This window comes from Carassius carassius, chromosome 4 (genome assembly GCF_963082965.1).
Source record: "Carassius carassius chromosome 4, fCarCar2.1, whole genome shotgun sequence".
Lineage (NCBI taxonomy): Eukaryota > Metazoa > Chordata > Actinopteri > Cypriniformes > Cyprinidae > Carassius > Carassius carassius.
The window spans coordinates 40,192,946-40,212,813 of NC_081758.1; the positions used below are offsets into that span (position 1 = coordinate 40,192,946).

At 39.1% G+C, this 19,868-nt stretch overlaps 1 protein-coding gene across 1 annotated transcript; it reads left to right on the top strand.

Moving 5' to 3' along the window:
- Positions 1–4,716: 4,716 nt before the first annotated feature.
- On the top strand, positions 4,717–18,289 carry LOC132131639 (melanopsin-A-like). The gene is made up of 9 exons (XM_059543701.1): positions 4,717–4,992; positions 7,713–7,846; positions 8,065–8,268; positions 9,372–9,543; positions 9,622–9,777; positions 13,846–13,953; positions 16,503–16,677; positions 16,913–17,029; positions 17,871–18,289. The coding sequence occupies exons 1-9, from the start codon at positions 4,859–4,861 to the stop codon at positions 18,129–18,131; spliced, it is 1,461 nt and encodes a 486-aa protein (XP_059399684.1). The 5' UTR covers positions 4,717–4,858; the 3' UTR covers positions 18,132–18,289.
- The last annotated feature ends 1,579 nt before the right edge of the window (positions 18,290–19,868 follow it).

The window sequence follows — 19,868 nt, forward strand, 5'->3', positions numbered from 1 at the left end:
GATTTTGATGTATTTGATTACAGGGATTTCTCATGTCCCCACAATTTATTTACAACCCGAATTCCAGAAAAGTTGGGACGTTTTTTAAATTTTAATAAAATGAAAACTAAAAGACTTTCAAATCACATGAGCCAATATTTTATTCACAATAGAACATAGATAACATAGCAAATGTTTAAACTGAGAAAGTTTACAATTTTATGCACAAAATGAGCTCATTTCAATTTTGATTTCTGCTACAGGTCTCAAAATAGTTGGGACGGGGCATGTTTACCATGGTGTAGCATCTCCTTTTCTTTTCAAAACAGTTTGAAGACGTCTGGGCATTGAGGCTATGAGTTGCTGGAGTTTTGCTGTTGGAATTTGGTCCCATTCTTGCCTTATATAGATTTCCAGCTGCTGAAGAGTTTGTGGTCGTCTTTGACGTATTTTTCGTTTAATGATGCGCCAAATGTTCTCTATAGGTGAAAGATCTGGACTGCAGGCAGGCCAGGTTAGCACCTGGACTCTTCTACGACGAAGCCATGCTGTTGTTATAGCTGCAGTATGTGGTTTTGCATTGTCCTGCTGAAATAAACAAGGCCTTCCCTGAAATAGACGTTGTTTGGAGGGAAGCATATGTTGCTCTAAAACCTTTATATACCTTTCAGCATTCACAGAGCCTTCCAAAACATGCAAGCTGCCCATACCGTATGCACTTATGCACCCCCATACCATCAGAGATGCTGGCTTTTGAACTGAACGCTGATAACATGCTGGAAGGTCTCCCTCCTCTTTAGCCCGGAGGACACGGTGTCCGTGATTTCCAACAAGAATGTCAAATTTGGACTCGTCTGACCATAAAACACTATTCCACTTTGAAATAGTCCATTTTAAATGAGCCTTGGCCCACAGGACACGACGGCGCTTCTGGACCATGTTCACATATGGCTTCCTTTTTGCATGATAGAGCTTTAGTTGGCATCTGCTGATGGCACGGCGGATTGTGTTTACCGACAGTGGTTTCTGAAAGTATTCCTGGGCCCATTTAGTAATGTCATTGACACAATCATGCCGATGAGTGATGCAGTGTCGTCTGAGAGCCCGAAGACCACGGGCATCCAATAAAGGTCTCCGGCCCTGTCCCTTACGCACAGAGATTTCTCCAGTTTCTCTGAATCTTTTGATGATGTTATGCACTGTAGATGATGAGATTTGCAAAGCCTTTGCAATTTGACGTTGAGGAACATTGTTTTTAAAGTTTTCCACAATTTTTTTACGCAGTCTTTCACAGATTGGAGAGCCTCTGCCCATCTTTACTTCTGAGAGACTCTGCTTCTCTAAGACAAAGCTTTTATAGCTAATCATGTTACAGACCTGATATCAATTAACTTAATTAATCACTAGATGTTCTCCCAGCTGAATCTTTTCAAAACTGCTTGCTTTTTTAGCAATTTGTTGCCCCCGTGCCAACTTTTTTGAGACCTGTAGCAGGCATTAAATTTTAAATGAGCTAATCAAGTGGATAAAAGTGTAAAATTTCTCAGTTTAAACATTTGCTATGTTATCTATGTTCTATTGTGAATAAAATATTGGCTCATGTGATTTGAAATTCCTTTAGTTTTCATTTTATTAAAATTTAAAAAACGTCCCAACTTTTCCGGAATTCGGGTTGTATTTATTTTTTGTAATATCCAAGGCATCCAGTGTTGCTTAAACCTGAATTTAATCTGGAACAAAAAGCATTCTGGCTGATAAATGAGAATTGTCAAACAAGCATGCGCCAAAGTGCTGTTGAAGTGATATCAGTTTCAGGTAATCATGACACCTGTGCTTGATATTCAACATGTCCGGGCCCTAAAATACAAGAAAAAAAGTCTTGCTGTCCAGGTTAACACATTTCTCTTCTTGTAGCTGACATTTAAGGCCAACAGGGGATCAGAAAGTAATCAAAACTATTCATTCCAGATAAAAAAATACATGACTATTCATCTTGGCCTAAAATAAGAGTAATCCCAAGACAACAAAAGATTAAGATGCGACATGACGATTCATGCAAAGTTTAAAGCCTTGGTAAATTACATGTTATCTTATTTCACTGGAGAATAGATCGCCAGTCATGTGGAGTCAGTGAAATTACGAACTCACGATTTATTTCCATGCAAACATAATGCTTTCCAAGAAAATCCGTCTATCCCTGAAGACAGAGAAAAAAGAAACAAAGATTGTGATTTAATTGCAAATTGACTATGTAAATGACAGTTGAAGTGAAAGCTTATTTTCTGTATGCAACTGGCAGATTTTCTAAATAATGTTTCATCTATGCACCTTTGACTCGATTTGTCACTTTCCTCTATCTGCTTCTGTCTTTTTCATTGGTTGAAATCACATTTCAACCTATAGTCTTTATTTGATGTAATGTTATTTGTGCATGAGATTGTAAAACATTCTCTTGATTACACAGACATTTAATTTCATACCATTGTTACATTAATGCACAATGCTACAGAGGGATGATAAGTTCAAGACAGGCTAAAGAGGCTTATGTTGGGCTCTACAGTACACATGCAGCTGTCCTATAGAAATGTCAGTTGTTGTGTGTCACCAGGATCCGTAAATCTCTCCACTTATCTGAACAAGAGTCTTAATCGTTATATTGAGTTAAGAATGTTGTGGGGGGTTACTAGGGTGTTGCTATGCAGTTGCTAAGGTGTTCTATGTTGTTGCACACACACACACACACACACATACAGTACTTTTCTTAACTTAAAACTTAAAATAAGTCTCTTGTTCATTAGGATTGCATTTATACGCTTGAAAATATAGTAAAAACAGTAATATTGTGAAATATTATTACCATTTAAAATAAATGTTTTCTATTTGAGTATATTGTAAAATTAAATTTATTCCTGTGATCAAAGCTGAATTTTCAGCATCATTACTTCAGTCTTTAGTGTCCACATGATCCTGAATAGAGTTCAAAAGAGCAGCATTAGACATTTTTTTTAAACGTATTGACGCCTTCTAAACAATTGAATGCATCCTTGCTGAAAAAAAGTAATCTCTATTTATTTAGGAACCTTAATTTCTAAATTATGTAAAAGATGCTCCTGCAGACCTCATCTCTCAGATAAGGGGTGAGGACCTCTTATGTTCCAGGTTTGTTAGATTGATTCCCTAATCTATTATATAATCTGCTGGAGGCTGTTGTGTTTCTGTGAGCACGCTTGTCATATAGGCTGAATTAGAGTAATGCTGTTATTGTCAGTGAGGTTTTAGCTAAGATGTAGGATTATGGAGAGAGATATAATCCCACATCTTTCAGTCCCACAGCGGCCGTTGACTGCCGTGGAGAGAACAGAAGTGATGCCTGGATTACGGTGCTAAAGCACTGAGAGATCATGTGGACAGACACACAACAAGGTCTCTTAGGATGAACCATTAAGCTTTTTATTCATTGGTTTTTGTAGGATAAAACAAGGTGGTCACAGTCAAAACTGTCTTTTCTGCTAATGTTATAGCAAAACTTTGCATTTGACAAATGTGCAGCAGAAAACAGTTGAACTCATTGTCAATAAAATCAAGCTCGTTGGAAACTCCCTACTTTTTTATGAAATTAAGTACTAGTAAAAGCGATGCTTTAAATTAAAAGTGGTAGAAAGTATGAAGCTACTCTGTATTTATACTATCCCTGAGGACCGTCAATTTACTCAAAGTGATTCATTACTGAGTGGAAGTCACTGTTTAAAATGTGTTTTCGCCAACACAAACTAATGGCAAATTGTAACTATTTTACAATTTGGCAAATTATTTTATTTGTATATTTTTTGTAGAATCTTCTTACTCCTAACTGACAGTTTTTTAATATACAGACTTATAACATACAAATGTATATGTTTTCTCATGAGTTCAGGTTGGATTTAGCTTTTTTGTTTAAATATGGATAAAAGACAGATGTCTGTTCAGAAATGCATTATTTTATGCATGCATTATTTTACCCAAATAAAATCGATGAAGTCAAGCTTATTATTGTTAATTTAATTTATTATTTGGATTATTTATTTATAGACTTTTGAGTGCTGAAAACACAAGCCTATTTACAAACGCACTGTAGATTGCATTCTTTTTATGTTAACTGAAATGAAAATCTAATTTTTAGCAACTGAAATAAATGAAAATTTTAAATCTACTAACTGAAATAAGTTTAACTTGAAGTACTAAAATCAAAAGCTAAATAGAATTATAAAATAACAAACAAGCACATAAGATTACTGAAAATTGAAATGAAAACTGAAAATATAAAAATATTAGTAAATACTGTAATAGCTAAAATAACACTGAAGTGAAAGTGAAAAGTGAAAGTGGTGACATTTGCCAAGTATGGTAACACATACTCAGAATTGGTGCTGTGCATTTAACCCATCAAAGTGCACACACACAGCAGTGAGAAGTGAACACATGAAAGTGATGAAAGACGGAAAGCACTGTAATCTATCTGACACATGCTCTCATTTCAACTTTCACATTGTTTCTTTTATTTAGTCTCATCTCATCTTGTTCTTCTCTTCTTCTAGTCATGTTCAAAGAGGAGAGGATGTGAAATAACCACCAACTGTTCACTTTTCATAATAAGCTTGGGATCGCTCTGAAGACACAGAAAAGCTTGGGTGGGACAGATGCTGGAGAGAGGGGTGTGTCATGTGACATGACTGAACCGCTCTGACAAGTAGGTCGCAGTGTGCTGTTACTCTGAGCAGAGACCGACTGAGAGGAAGTGATGCTGGAAACAGAAGACGGAGACCATGACTGAGTCTGTGCTCGGGTTTGGTTTGTTGAAGTGTCGTTCTTCAGTGTTTGTGGCTGTATCTTCAGTTTGGTGATGGAGCCTCAATGGCAGATCTACAAAAAACTGGACATCCCGGATCATGTGCATTACATCATCGCTCTCTTCGTCCTCATCATCGGCACTTTAGGAGTCACGGGCAATGCTTTGGTCATGTTTGCCTTCTACAGGTAATTGTTTGTTGAGCTGAAGAACTTAAACCAAATCTCTTAACTCATCTCAGAAAGTTTGGTGTTTTATTAGTTAGCACTTTATGATATACTTAATGAATTATCAAACATTATTAAATAATACGGTGCTTAATAGATTATTTCATTAATTCTGTTAAACATGACTGAACTTTGATTCGATTCATGTTACTTACACTTTGAAATATGGATATTCTGTTATGCATTGATAATATTTGTTAAAAATATATACAGTGGGGAGCGAAAGTTTGGGCACCCCAGGTAAAAATTTTTTTTATTAATGTGCATAAAGACGCCAAGAAAAGATGAAAAAATCTCCAAAAGGCATCAAATGGCAGATTAGACATCCTTACAATAAGTCAAAAAAAGTTCGATTTTATTTCCATCATTTACACTTTCAAAATAACAGAAAACAAAAAAATGGTGTCTGCAAAAGTTTGGGCACCCTGCGTAGTTAATACCTTGTACTGCCCCCTTTGGCAAGCTAGGACCTGACAGTGTCATGGATTGTTCTCAATCATCTTCTGGATAGACCAGGTGATGTCAATCTAAAAGGTTTTAAATGCCCAGACTCATCTGACCTTGCCCCAACAATCAGCACCATGGGTTCTTCTAAGCAGTTGTCTAGAAAACTGAAACTGAAAATAGTTGACGCTCACAAAGATGAGCCAATATCCTCTGTTCGGAATGTAATTAACAAATGGCAGTCATCAGGAACAGTGGAAGTTAAAGCAAGATCTGGAAGACCAAGAAAAGTATCAGACAGAACGGCTCGCAGGATTGTGAGAAAAGTAAGTCAAAACCCATGTTTGACTGCACGATCCCTCCAGAAAGATCTGGCAGACACTGGAGTTGTGGTACACTATTCCACTATAAAGAGATACTTGTACAAATATGGACTTCATGGAAGAGTCATCAGAAGAAAACCTCTTCTACATCCTCAACACAAAAATCAGTGTTTGAAGTTTGCAAATTAACATATAGACAAGCCTGATGCATTTTGGAAACAAGTTCTGTGGACCGATGAGGTTATATTTCCACCTTTTGGACGGAATGAGCAAAGGTATGTTTGGAGAAGAAAGGGCACAGAATTTAATGAAAAGAACCTCTGTCCAACTGCTAAGTATGGGGGTGGATCGATCATGTTTTGGGGTTGTATTTCAGCCAGTGGCACAGGGAACATTTCACGAGTAGTAGGAAAAATGGATTCAATAAAATTTCAGCAAATTTTGGATGCTAACTTGATGCCATCTGTGAAAAAGCTGAAGTTAAAGAGAGGATGGCTTCTACAAATGGATAATGATCCTAAACACACCTCAAAATCCACGGTGGATTACATCAAGAGGCATAAACTAAAGTTACAGTTAAACTTAAGTTTTGCCATAGCCTTCACAATTTCCTGACCTCAACATAATTGAAAATCTATGGATAGACCTTAAAAGAGCAGCGCGTGACAGACAGCCCAGAAATCTCAAAGAACTGGAAGACATTTGTAAGGAAGAATGGGCAAAGATACCTCAACAAGAATTGAAAGACTCTTGGCTAGTTACAAAAAGCTTTTTCAAGCTGTGATACTTGCCAAAGGGGGCAGTACAAGGTATTAACTCTGCAGGGTGCCCAAACTTTTGCAGACACCATTTTTTTGTTTTCTGTTATTTTGAAAGTGTAAATGATGGAAATAAAATCTAACTTTTTTTGACTTATTATAAGGATGTCTAATCTGTCATTTGATGCCTTTTGGAGATTTTTCCATCTTTTTTGGCGTCTTTATGCACATTAATAACATTTTTTACCTGGGGTGCCCAAACTTTCGATCCCCACTGTATTTACATAATTATTACTTTACATTTTGATTAATTACATTAAAATGGTACAATGTAAAAAAAACAATATATATACATTTAATAGAAATAAAATTATATTTAAAATAATATATTAAATATTAAAGTTAAATAAAAAATAATATTTAATTCTTATGAATTATTCTTATGAACACTATCCAGCATTATTTCCTTATTATCTTATCTTGTTCCGTTTGTTGGGGTAGACATTCTTTTATTTATTTAGAAATTTGAAATAGCCTTGTTTTATTTTCGTTCACTTGAAAATGGTGCAGCATCATACAACATGTTTCAAATGAAGTCTTAAAGTGATAGAGTGGCAGGGAGTTTGACTGTCTGCTTCTGACAGATCATCTCTCAGCTGTGGGATAATGCTTCCAAGTCTCTAATATGTTGTTGATTTTAATTGTTTTAGTAAATTGGGTCAGTGTGGTAGAGCAGGCAGTGAAATACTAGTAAAAAGCTTCTCTTTCTTTTTTTTGCTATGCCCATTTGCTCAGATTAATGTTACGCACACAGAAAACCCTGCAGGTCACTGGAAGGCCCTAATCCTCATTTTCCATAATTGTTTTTCCTTTGCATTCAAAATAGGCCAGTTTTAGGCCAATGAAATTGGGAATATTGTGAATGAGGTATAAATAACAAAGTTGATGCATTTCCATAAATGGATGCAATTATTGAAATCGTGGGCTTCTGTAGAGTGGAAGGAATTGACTGCTATTCCATGAATGTTGGGAATCCCTAGAAAGTGAAGTGCATCTGTGAAAAAAAACTGCAGGGGGGACATTTGATCTGTTTGATTAAATCAGCTTTAACAAATAACTCTTATTTGCTTCTTACCTATTTTTTATCTTTGTGCAGTAATAAAAAGTTGCGGAACCTGCCAAATTATTTCATAATGAACCTGGCGGTCAGTGATTTCCTCATGGCCATCACACAATCTCCAGTGTTCTTCATCAACTGCGTGTTCAAGGAGTGGATGTTTGGGGAACTGGGTAACATCTTTATTTCTTTATCTTTATTTTGAAAAATGTGGAACAAATAAAAGTCACGTAAAATGTATATAAAACAGATTAATATACATATTAAGCCTTTTAATCATTATCAAAATTTGCACTCTTAAATATCTTAAATGTATGTTATATTATATAGTAACCTTTGGAAAATTGACTTTGAACACTATATTCTCGAAATATTCTCTTTGTATCTTCAGGATGTAAAATATATGCATTCTGTGGCGCGCTGTTTGGCATCACCTCGATGATAAACCTGTTGGCCATCTCTATCGATCGATACGTGGTCATCACCAAACCGCTGCAGACCATCCAGTGGAGCTCCAAGCGCAGAACCTCTCTGGCCATCCTCTGCATCTGGATCTACTCACTGGCCTGGAGTCTGGCACCTCTGATTGGCTGGAGTAAGATGTCATTCTTAGACTTTAAATGTTTGAATATAATAAGGATGTTGCTCATTTTCATTTTCAGGTTATAATAATTTTCTTATGCAAAGTAATGAATGATAAAGCGTGCTGTATCATAGTTGTTAAAGCTTGGGTCTGGTAACCGAAAAGCTGCTGGTTCAAACACCACAAGGAGAAATCCATAGGTAGGCTCCAACAGGACTGAAAGTGTATTGGGACAAAAGGTGCATTTGATTTTATTCTCCTTTAAACCACGAGATAAGCACAAAGACTTACCACAGCACTTTTCTAAACATCTGTGTTTTACTATGCACACAATCATGGAAAGCAATGCAATGCTGATTATCTGCTTAACTTATCTACTGAAAAATATAATAATAATAATTAGTGTCATGTTTATTGTTACTATTGTAACAGAAATATAAAATTATTATGGGATCTTCAAAGCTTTAAATTAAACTGAAATATATATATATATATATATATATATATATATATATATATATATATATATATATATTATTAACTATTAACTTTATTTCATCCAGATATTATGCATAGCACTTTAGCTAAGTGTGGAAGCATATTTCTGCCAAGGAATAAAAATATAAAAAGCTAACTGCAACTAAGCTAACTAAAGTTATTATTGCTAGATGTGAACTCAAAATTCTGAGAAGAAAATATATGAGATATGAACTTGCAAGAATAATTAATTTTCCTATCAAATGTGTTGCTTGTTCAATAAGCAAGGGGCAGTTCACCCAGATATAAAAATGCTCTCATCATTTACTCACTCTCGAGCTGTACCAAACCTGTCTGAATTTCTTTCTTCTGTTGAACACAAAAGAAGATATTTTGAAGAATATCTTCAAACAGTTGCTGGTAGCCATTGACTTCCATATGGGGAAAAAATACTGTGTACATTAGTGGGGACCAACAATGTTTCAACAAATCGCTCCGGTTTGGAACAAACTGAGGATGAGTTGTTCAACTCAAATGACAAAATTCCTTTTTGGGTGAACTATCCCTTTAAGATGTGACTTTAGCTCTGCTAAAGGCTACTGATGAAATATATGATGTATCTTTAAATGCTCTTGCAGGTTCCTACATCCCTGAAGGTCTGATGACATCCTGCACGTGGGACTACACCTCTCCGTCTCCTGCCAACAAAAGTTACACCATGATGCTGTGCTGTTTTGTCTTCTTCATCCCTCTGGCCATCATCCTCTACTGTTACCTGTTCATGTTCCTCTCCGTACGAAAGGCCAGCAGGTCTGAGCTCACCGAGGCATCTTGAGTTTGAAGAGTGTTCATTGAAAAGCATTTATGTCCATATGTGTGTGTGTTTAGAGATTTAGAGCGGCTGAGCTCTCAGAAGTCCAGCTTTGTGAAGCAGCAGTCCATGAGGAGTGAATGGAAACTGGCCAAAATAGCGGCTGTGGTCATAGTGGTGTTTGTGCTGTCTTGGTCCCCCTACGCGTGCGTCACCCTCATCGCCTGGGCAGGGTGAGTGCTGAGCATCGACACATTTCCAGAAATTTGTATTTATACATTAGGAAAAGTGATTTAAGCTTGTAACCCTAAGTATGTACTACATGCATGAATGATACTCTACTGTTAAAAGGTTTAATATCATGTGAAATTTAAATGGAAATTTCTGTGGTAATTAAAAAAATACTTAAGTATATTAAGTATATTAAGTATATAAAGGTTTTTTTTTTTTTTTGGTTAAATAAACTTATTATTGAATGTAATTTAAACTGAAATTGCTTTGTTATTTATTGATAAAAAAAAAAAAAAACAATAGTTAAGATTAATAGATACAAAAAATAGATAAGAATAATTGGTTCCAGGGCCATCACTCAATTATATTGAAATAAGATGTTCTTTTTTATTATTTTTTATTGTTTTGTTATCCGCCTTAAAATTGTATTTATGCTATAAATTATATTCATCTAACAAGTTTGTAATTTCATTCAGTTGTTATTGATTTTTTTTTTGAGCCCAAACACTTGTTTTTAAAGTGTAGAATGATTTTAAAAGGATCATATGACCAAAGACTGGAGTAATGATGCTGGAAATTCAGCTTTGCATAACAGGAATAAATTACATTTTATTCTAATGGAAAACTGTTATTTTAAACTGCAATAGTATTTTAAAATAAAACTGTTTTAAAATAAATTAAGCCTTGGTGAGCAAAAGAGACTTCTTTCAACAACATTAAACATTCTCACAACCCCAGAATTTTAAACGCTAGTGTACATCAAATTCTGTGACTACATGCATTATTCATAAATATCAGTATTATTGTCACATGCAACCATATGGGGTTGTAAAATTATGGACTTGTACTGATCGAATGGCCATGTGATGAGAGCCAAACAACTGCTCACTTGTGTTAGCGCTGTGTTCTCTGTGTTTCTCTTGTTGTTATCTGACCTGTAGGCATGACGGTCTTTTCTCAGAGATTAAAGACATGCATTTGACTGAGAAAAAATTCTGAAATACAGTATTTGCCCTAAAGTTGAAAGTTTACTGTTCCTAACAAATCCTATATGTTAAGTTTACAATATAATATTGGGTTAGTTCATAATGCAGATTTTTCTGTATTCTGTGTTTCTGTATTGTACTGACTAAAAAATAATAATAATAATAAATAAACAGCGAATATTGAAGATTTCCACTGTCATTGCCTATTAAAAAAAGTTTCAAGTTCATCTAACGGAAGCAAGATATTGAACTTAAAACAGGATGCATTGTCACACTATCTGGGGTATTTTACAGTACATTTACATTTAATCATTTAGCAGACGCTTTTATCCAAAGCGACTTACAAATGAGAACAATAGAAGCAGTCAGGTCAACAAGAGAACAACAACAGTATACAAGTGCCATGACAAGTCTCAGGTATTCTAGTACAGAACGCATAGCAAGGTGTTTTTTTTTTTTTAATAAATGAAAAGACAAGACAAGAAGGAAAAGTGCTAGTATTAGTTGGTTAAGTGCTGGCGAAAAAGATGAGTCTTTAGATGTTCCTTGAAAATGAGTAAAGACTCATTCCACCAGCTGGGCACAGTCCAGGAAAAGGTCAGTGAGAGTGGTATTGAACTTCTTTGGGATGGCACCACAAGTCGTCGTTCACTTGCAGAGCGCAAACTTCTGGAGGGCACATAAGATTTAACCAGTGAGTTTAGGTATGTTGGTGCAGTGCCAGTGGTCTTCTTGTAGGCAAGCATCAGTACCTTGAATTTGATGCGAGCGGCTACTGGTAGCCAGTGTAACCTGATGAGGAGAAGAGTAACGTGAGCTGTTTTGGGCTCATTGAAGACAACCCTCGCTGCTGCATTCTGGATCAATTGCAGAGGCTTGACAGTACATGCAGGAAGGCCTGCCAGGAGAGCATTACAATAGTCCAGTCTGGAGGGAACAAGAGCTTGGACAAGAAGTTGGGTGGCTTGCTCTGACAGGAAGGGTCTAATCTTCCTAATGTTGTATAAGGCAAATCTGCAGGACCGGGTCGTTGTAGCAATGTGGTCTGTGAAGCTTAACTGATGATCCATCACAACTCCTAGGTTTCTGGCTGTCCTTGAAGGAGTAATGGTTGACAAACCCAGCTGTATAGAGAAGTTGTGATGAAGCAATAGGTTAGCTGGACTCACCAGGAGTTCTGTCTTCGTAAGGTTAAGCTAAATGTGATGGTCATTCATCCAGCTAGAAATGTCACTCAGACAGGCTGAAATGCGAGCAGCTACCGTCGGGTCATCTGGTTGGAATGAGAAGTAGAGTTGGTCGTCATCAGCGTAGCAGTGATAAGAAAAGCCATGCTTCTGAATGACAGATCCTAATGACGTCATGTAGATGGAGAAGAGAAGTGGTCCAAGTACTGAGCCTTGAGGAACCCCAGTAGCAAAGTGTTGTGACTTAGAAACATCACCCCTTTAAGACACACTGAAGGATCTGTCCGAGAGGTAGGACTTAACCCACAGGAGTGCAGTTCCAGAGATGCCCATCTTTCTGAGGGTGGACAGGAGAATCTGGTGATTACCGGTGTCAAAAGCAGCATACAGGTCCAGTAAGATGAGTACTGAGGATTTTGAAGCTGCTCTTGCCAGTCACAGGGCTTCAGTAACCGAGAGCAGAGCAGTCTCAGTTGAGTGGCCACTTTTGAAGCCAGATTGGTTGCTGTCCAGGAGGTTGTTCTGTACAAGGAACATAGAAAGCTGGTTGAACACAGCTCACTCAAGTGTCTTTGCAATGAATGGAAGAAGTGATACCGGTCTGTAGTTTTCAAGAAGCGCTGGATTTAAAGATGGTTTCTTGAGCAGTGGGCTTACCCGAGCCTGCTTGAATGCTGAGGGAAATGTTCCAGAGTGAAGAGAGGAGTTGATAACGTGAGTAAGCGAAGGTATGACTGAAGGAGAGATCGCTTGAAGGACGTGAGTGGGGATCGGACCAAGTGGACAAGTAGTAGGATGATTGGACAGGAGAAGTTTGGAAACGTCCATCTCTGAGAGTGAGGAGAAGGAGGAGAAAGAGTGTGCATCGGCCATTGTGAAGTTGTCCTCAGTCTGCGGTGTGGAGAATTGGTCACTGATTATTTTTTGAAGAAAACAGCAAAGTCGTCCGCTGTAAGAGTCGATGGAGGCGGATTAAGAAGAGAAGAGAAAGTCTTGAAGAGTGTCAGAGCGTCACAACAGCTGTTAATTTTGTTGTGGTAGTAGGATGTTTTAGCAGTGAAGACATTTGCAGAGAAGGAAGAGAGGAGAGACTGATACACACTGAGGTCGGTAGAGTTTCTTGATTTCTGCCTTTTCCTCTCTGCAGCCCTGAGTTTAGAGCGATGTTCACGGAGAACCTCGGACAGCCAGGGGGCAGATGGGGCGGCGAGTGTCCGTAGCGCTGTTTGTGTCCAGAGCTGTAAACTGAGAGAGTGCAGGAAGCGAGGATGAAACCACAGAAGATAGGCGAGATGGAGAGAATGAGCGTAGGTTCCGTCGAAAGGTGACCTGCATTGGAGTGTGTGCCGCTTCAGGAGTAAGTGCTAGGTTAGCAGTAATGAGGAAGTGGTCTGAGGTGTGCAGTGGAGCAACTGATGAGTTGTCCACAGAGCAACAGCATGTGTAGATGAGGTCCAGTTGGTTGCCTGATTTGTGAGTCGCTGTAGTAGACACTCACTTGAGATCAAATGAGGTGAGCAGAGTTTTGAAGTCAGCAGCCTGGGGTTTATCTAGGTGGATGTTGAAGTCACCAAGCAGTACCAGAGGAGTACCATCTTCAGGAAAGTTTGATAGCAGCACATCCAATTACACTGTTGTCACAGTGGGAACTTACTAAAAATATTTATAAAGGACAGAAAAAAATGAGCATTAATGGAATAAGATGCATTAAATCAGTGTACATAAATAGTGTGTACACTGATTTGCTATAAATAGTTTGCAGTGATCTTTGTATATCAGTAGTGTTAAAGTGTCCATAATCTACAAAAGTGATTCTTTCTCTCTCTTCAGCACTGCACTTGAATGTTGAATGACCTATACGCATTCAAAAGTAACTATTTTTTCCTTTGTTTCTCAGCCATGCAAACATCCTCACGCCCTACTCTAAAACATTGCCAGCGGTCATCGCCAAATCATCTGCCATCTACAACCCTTTCATATATGCCATAATTCACACCAAATACAGGTAAAAAGATCATAGAACAAACAAAACACACAATCATGCACACTTCATGTAAAAATACATGATCATACACGCAGAAAATAAATACAAATGGTTAGTAGAATGTTAAATAGTTTATATATAGTATATATATATAATTCTGCAAGCATTCACATTTTTTTTAAAACATTGTAATAATATTTATTATTAATACTTTTTTTTATATATGCAGTTTTAAAAACATTGGTCAAATTTATGTGAACTAAACAAAAATTAATTTTTAAATGATGAACTTAAAAGGCATTTGAGAATTTATGGCGCATACAGTACATATTTTTCAATGATGTTCAAACATATAATATTATTGTTACAGTTGGGTATTTGCTCACATAACTACATCAACATCATTAATCATGGACGAGGAAGAACTGAACAGACAGGGTATTTGAGAACACAGGAGGTAAGCATGGAACTGGAGACAGGTGGGGAATCATCAATTAACAAAACAAGAACAGGAAGAAGACCAAATAAGGAAACAAAGTTCATAAACGTAACAGTTCGCCCCCTCCCGGAACGGTGCGTCCACGCACCGCAAGAGGAATACCAGCGGAGGGAGGGTGGGGGTTCTGGAGGTGGGCATGGGGCAGGCAAGGGGCAGGCGATGAGGGAGCAAGGAGCTGGGAACCAGCTGAGTGGAGTTAGAGCCCGGAGCTGGAGGAGCCCGATGGTGCTCCAGAGACCAGCCAGGATGGAGATCCACGGTGGAGTCGATGGCGGGAGGAGCCATGGTGGAGAAGGAGCCGACGACACCAGGGGGCCGACCGACCGGTGGGTGAGGAGCCCAAGATGGAGCAGCGCAGCAGCAGAGCCAGGGTGAAGCCGAGGATCTGGAGGGCCAAGGCGGAGCAGAAGGCTCAGGCGACCAAGGCGGAGTCGGGGCCCTGGAAGACCACTGCAGAGCCGGAGTGACTGAGGATGGAGGTGGAACCAGAGGGAAGGAGGAGCCTGACAGAGCCGGAGGGAGGGAGTGACGAGGTGAAGCCAGAGGAATGGAGTCCCGAAGCGGCGGATGGTCGACGACTGACCAAGGTGGAGCCGGAGGGACGAGGGAGCCCGGTGGAGCAGGTGGGATGCCAGGCCACTGTGGAGACGAGGGAGCTAAGAGCCAAGGCGGAGCCGCTGGGTCGAAGGACCGAGGAGGAGTCCAGGGCTTGGAGGCTGGAGGCAGAGACAGGGAATTCACATGCCAAGGCGGAGCTGGAGACTGGCAGTCCAGCGGCGAACCATCGCACCCAGATGGCGTGGACTGAGGGTGAGCTGCGGGACTGACTGGCACCAGCAGAGATGAGGTCGAGGAACTGGCTGGTCTAGGAGGAGATGAGAGAGGAAGGATGGGAGGACAACAGGATCAGGGCTGGACAGGGCCAGCAGAGAGACAGGAGATACGGAGCTGGATTGAACCAGCGGAAGTGGCGCAGGGGAACCAGCAGGTTTAGGAGGAGGCGAGAGAGGGAGGCTGGGAGGGAACACAGGAGACTCAGGGCTGGGCGGAACCAGTGGAGAAACAGAAAATTCAGGGCTGGGCGGAACCAGCGGGAATGGAGCAGAGGAACTGACTGGAGAAGGTGGGAGTGGGAGACTGGGAGGGTATACAGGAGGATCAGGGCTGGATGGAACCAGCGGAGAAACAGGAAATTTAGGACTGGATGGAACCAGCGGAGAAACAGTGGATTCAGGAATTACCTCCATAAGCCAGTCCATAAGGTCCATAAATTGCTCCATACAACTTTCAGAAACCGAATACAGCTCACCCTCAGTCGTAGAAGTGTGGGCAGGGCTTTCCTCCACGCCCTCGATCTCCACTAAAACTCCCACGACGCACGGTGTTGCCGGCTCACACACCTGGTCAGTCGCGCTCTCGAGGTCCTGTTCCCTGTCGGCGAAATGCTCGGGCCCTGCGGTTGCGGTGGGCTCTGGCTACGAGCGGCGTGATGGCGGCTGGCTGGTCTCTGGTTCGGGAGTGGGGCTGGAGATATCCTCTTCGGCGGTGCAGATGGTAAATGGGGATCTATTTTTCTCCAGCACCCACTCCACGAAAAGCAGCGAAATCCTCTCGGGGACCGTTTGCTGGTAGGCGTGCCTTACACCGCTCGCTCACGCCGGTGTAATAGAAATTAGAGAGCGAGCAGTCGGGGAAGTGGGTAAGGCATGCCAGATCTAGAAAGTCCCTGGTATGGTCCTCCAGCGAAAGTTCATAAACGTAAAAGTTATAATGTATAAAGTATAATATATACTGTTTAAAAGTATAATGTATAATGTTTTAAAGTTTGGGGCTTAGTTTTCTTTCTAAATACCTTTGCTTTATTAAAGTCAGCATTTATAATGCTAAAGATTTGTTTTAAACAAATTAAAACATTATATTAAAAATATTAAAAATATTAATCTATTGCTTAATATTGCTTTAATTAAAAATGACTTCATAAATGTATGAAAATAAACTAAATAATCAAAAAGCTAATTGTATAGAAGTCAAGTTTCACACCATTGGTATGTATTCATCTGTCTCTCTGCAGAGCCACTTTAGCTGAGAAGGTCCCAGGTTTGTCCTGCCTGTCTCGCCTTCATAAGGACTGTCTCACCTCCTCCACCAATAGCAACGCCTCGTTCAAGGACACCAGTGTCAGCAGACAGTCATCAGTCTCCAAGAACAAACTCCACACGACCTTCGCCAGCGGCTCCAGTGCTATGGTACAGTAGGAAGGCTGGAGTTTATATGACTCAGATGAGACTCCTCATATCCTGGGCCTAAAATGTTGAGATTACATGACCAGCTGAATACTGCTCACTTTATCTCAGTAACTCTGCTATTATCAAACACTTTCAGTTGCTGAATATGGTGCTGGCTTGTCCTTATTTGCTGGTGCTGGTTCATTATGGGTCTGTATTTTAGAGTGTGTGTTTATGTGTGTGTGTGAGATTGCAGGTAATGGGAGAATTGGAGCTGGACCTGATGGAGAACAGGCATAATTTGTCTAAAGTGTCATTTAGAGACTCATCTAGACAGCGGATCCTCAAATGCTCCTCGCTGCTGATAGAGAAGGTGAGGTTTAATTCACTCACACTAAAACATTAATATTTCACTTAAAAATTGGTTAAAAATGTACTTGCACTCAGGCCATACAAGATATAGATGAGTTTGTTTATTCATGGGAACAGATTTGGAGAAATGTAGCATTCACCAATGGATCTTTTGCCGTGAATGGGTGCTGCCAGAATGAGTTCAAACAGCTGATAAAAACCACTCCAGTCCATCACTTAACGTCTTGTAAAATGAAAAGCTGCATGTTTGTAAGATTTACTTAATTTCTCTTTTGGCCAAAATACATGAGTTCAAGATTTATAATAATACTTCCTACAGTGAAAAAGTCCAAACCCTGTTGTCCTCTCACATCAGAATAAGTTTATAACTGTTTTGGACTGTTTTCACATATAAACAATACTTGATCTGTGCATATTTCTCACTTGATTTAAGATGAGATGATTGTTTCCATAGACTAAGCAATATTATGGATGGAGGAGACATTTTCATTTTTTTGTTTTTATTTAAGAACTTGATGGATTTGTTTGTCAAACACTGAGCTTTTCTCTTCATCAGATATTATCTGATGGACTGGAGTGGTGTGGATTACTTGTGGATTATTGTGATGTTTGGACTTTCATACTGACGACACCCATTCATTGTTAATGAAATGAAACATTTCTCCAAAAAGGTTACAAAAAAGAAACAAACTCATCTACATCTTGGATGTCTTGAGGGTGAGGACATTTTTTTAAGAATTTTGTGTCAACTATACCTTTAAATAGAGTTCCAAATGAATGTACAGGAAGAACGTACATATTCAGTAATTCAACCAATCACCAAGTGTGTTTGTGTTCTGTAGCCTTCAGTACAGATGAGAGAGTCGTTCAGTCTGTGCGAGCGAGATCTCGTCTCTGGATCCCTCGCAATGGCAACAGCACCGACTGTCGTTTACACTAAGAAGAGCGGGAGTGCCGATATGACCACTGACCTCTCGTTTAACCCTAAGAATGACTCCATGACCCACAGCTCCTCTGGTGCTCCCACAGTCATCATCAGTCCAGCTTCAGAGAGCAACATACAAAAGGAGAAGAAAAGTCTGGATCTCACTGTAAGGATATAATGTTTGACCACACAAACATAAACTGCCCAGCAGAGCTACTGGAGACTACGGAGACGTTTCTCACATGAACCAAGCAGCACTGATCTGAGACAGTGAGACTGTTAAACTCTAGTTCTGACGAGATGTGCATTTCATGAAGGAAATATCAGTGCTTGCTTGCAGCATTAAAGTTTGAGGTAACTTAGATCAGTTTAAGGCTTTGGTTTCGTGTAAATGTGAAATCACCTTTTTAGAGGTGACTGATGATCAATCATTGTTTGTTTTTATTGAAAACTGACATCATTTTGTTAAAAGAGATGATAAAATAATATATTTGTACTTTCCTTTTGTCTTTGCACACAATAACCTCATGGATCTGGGGATGGTTTTCCCACACAAGAAAATGATTTTGTGTTTACTGGATCAGTGTTTATCTTTATTTTTTCTTGCTGGCTAATATACTGAAATATTTAGATTTTATATAGCTCCTTTCCAATAAAAAAAATCTGTATTTATTTAATACATTATAAACAAAAATGACTTATTTTAATGATCAAAAGTACATTTACATGTATTTGTTTCATCAGCGTTTATGTAACTCTATTTACAAAATTGAAGATTTTTTTTATTTACATTTAAAGATTAAGAAAATATTATTGGGGTATGTTTTACAAGCCAATTTCGTTCTACTTCTAATTTCAGGTTTTAATTAAATGTATTACTTACTGATTCTTTGTAATTATTTGTGATATTTGTTAGCAATTTCTAAATGAAAATTATTTCTGTGTATTATTATTTTGATATAAAGTATATATATATTTATATATATTTATTTATATATTTATATATATTTATTTATATATATATATATATATATATATATATATATATATTTTTTTTTTTTTTTTTTTTTTTATATATGTCACTGCCACGCCGTCATCTTCACTCGCTCCACCCTCTCGTTCACTCTCCCCTGAATACTAATCACCCTCACCTGGCCATCTCATCATCTCATGCCCTTTATAAACCACTCTCACTCACCAGTCATCGTCTGGCCTCGTCAATACCACTGACAACAGACTCACCCGAGCTACTCACCTCAGAGAAAACCACTTACCTCCTGAAGTCATCATTCCCGTTCATCAGCCGTCAGCCATCCGCCTTCCTTCGGCGAACCTTCCCGATCTCTTCCTCCAGCTCCTAAACCAGAGACTTTGGTTACCATTCAGTTAAGTCACAGAGAACGATATCTTTAACTTCATTACTCACCTTTGCATCCCGGCCCTGTTGCACTTGTTTAATAAATCTAATTCGACTTACCACCTGTCTGCCTCTTGTGATTCCGTGACAGAAGGCCAGACCATCACTATGCAAGCTGCATCAGAACCCGAGGATCCGCCGCAGCGGGACACTTTCGCTGAACTGGTTCAAGCCGTCAGTCAAGCCATACTCAAAAATCCTCCTATCATCGCTATTGACCGCCAAGATCCTCACTCATCTTCACTTCCGCAAACACCCGCTGCTTCGGTAGCTGCCTCTGCAAGTCCCATGGCCCGACCAGCGACATACTCAGACGAGGCGGAGAACTGCAGCGGCTTCCTTCTCCAGGTTTCTCTATATTTCGAAATGCAACCGCATCAGTTTCATAATGACTCTGCCCGTATTGCTTTCATTATATCTCTGTTATCTGGCCGCGCCCTTCAATGGGCTCAATCTATATGGAACTCTAACTCACCCATAACCCAGTCTCTTTCCAGT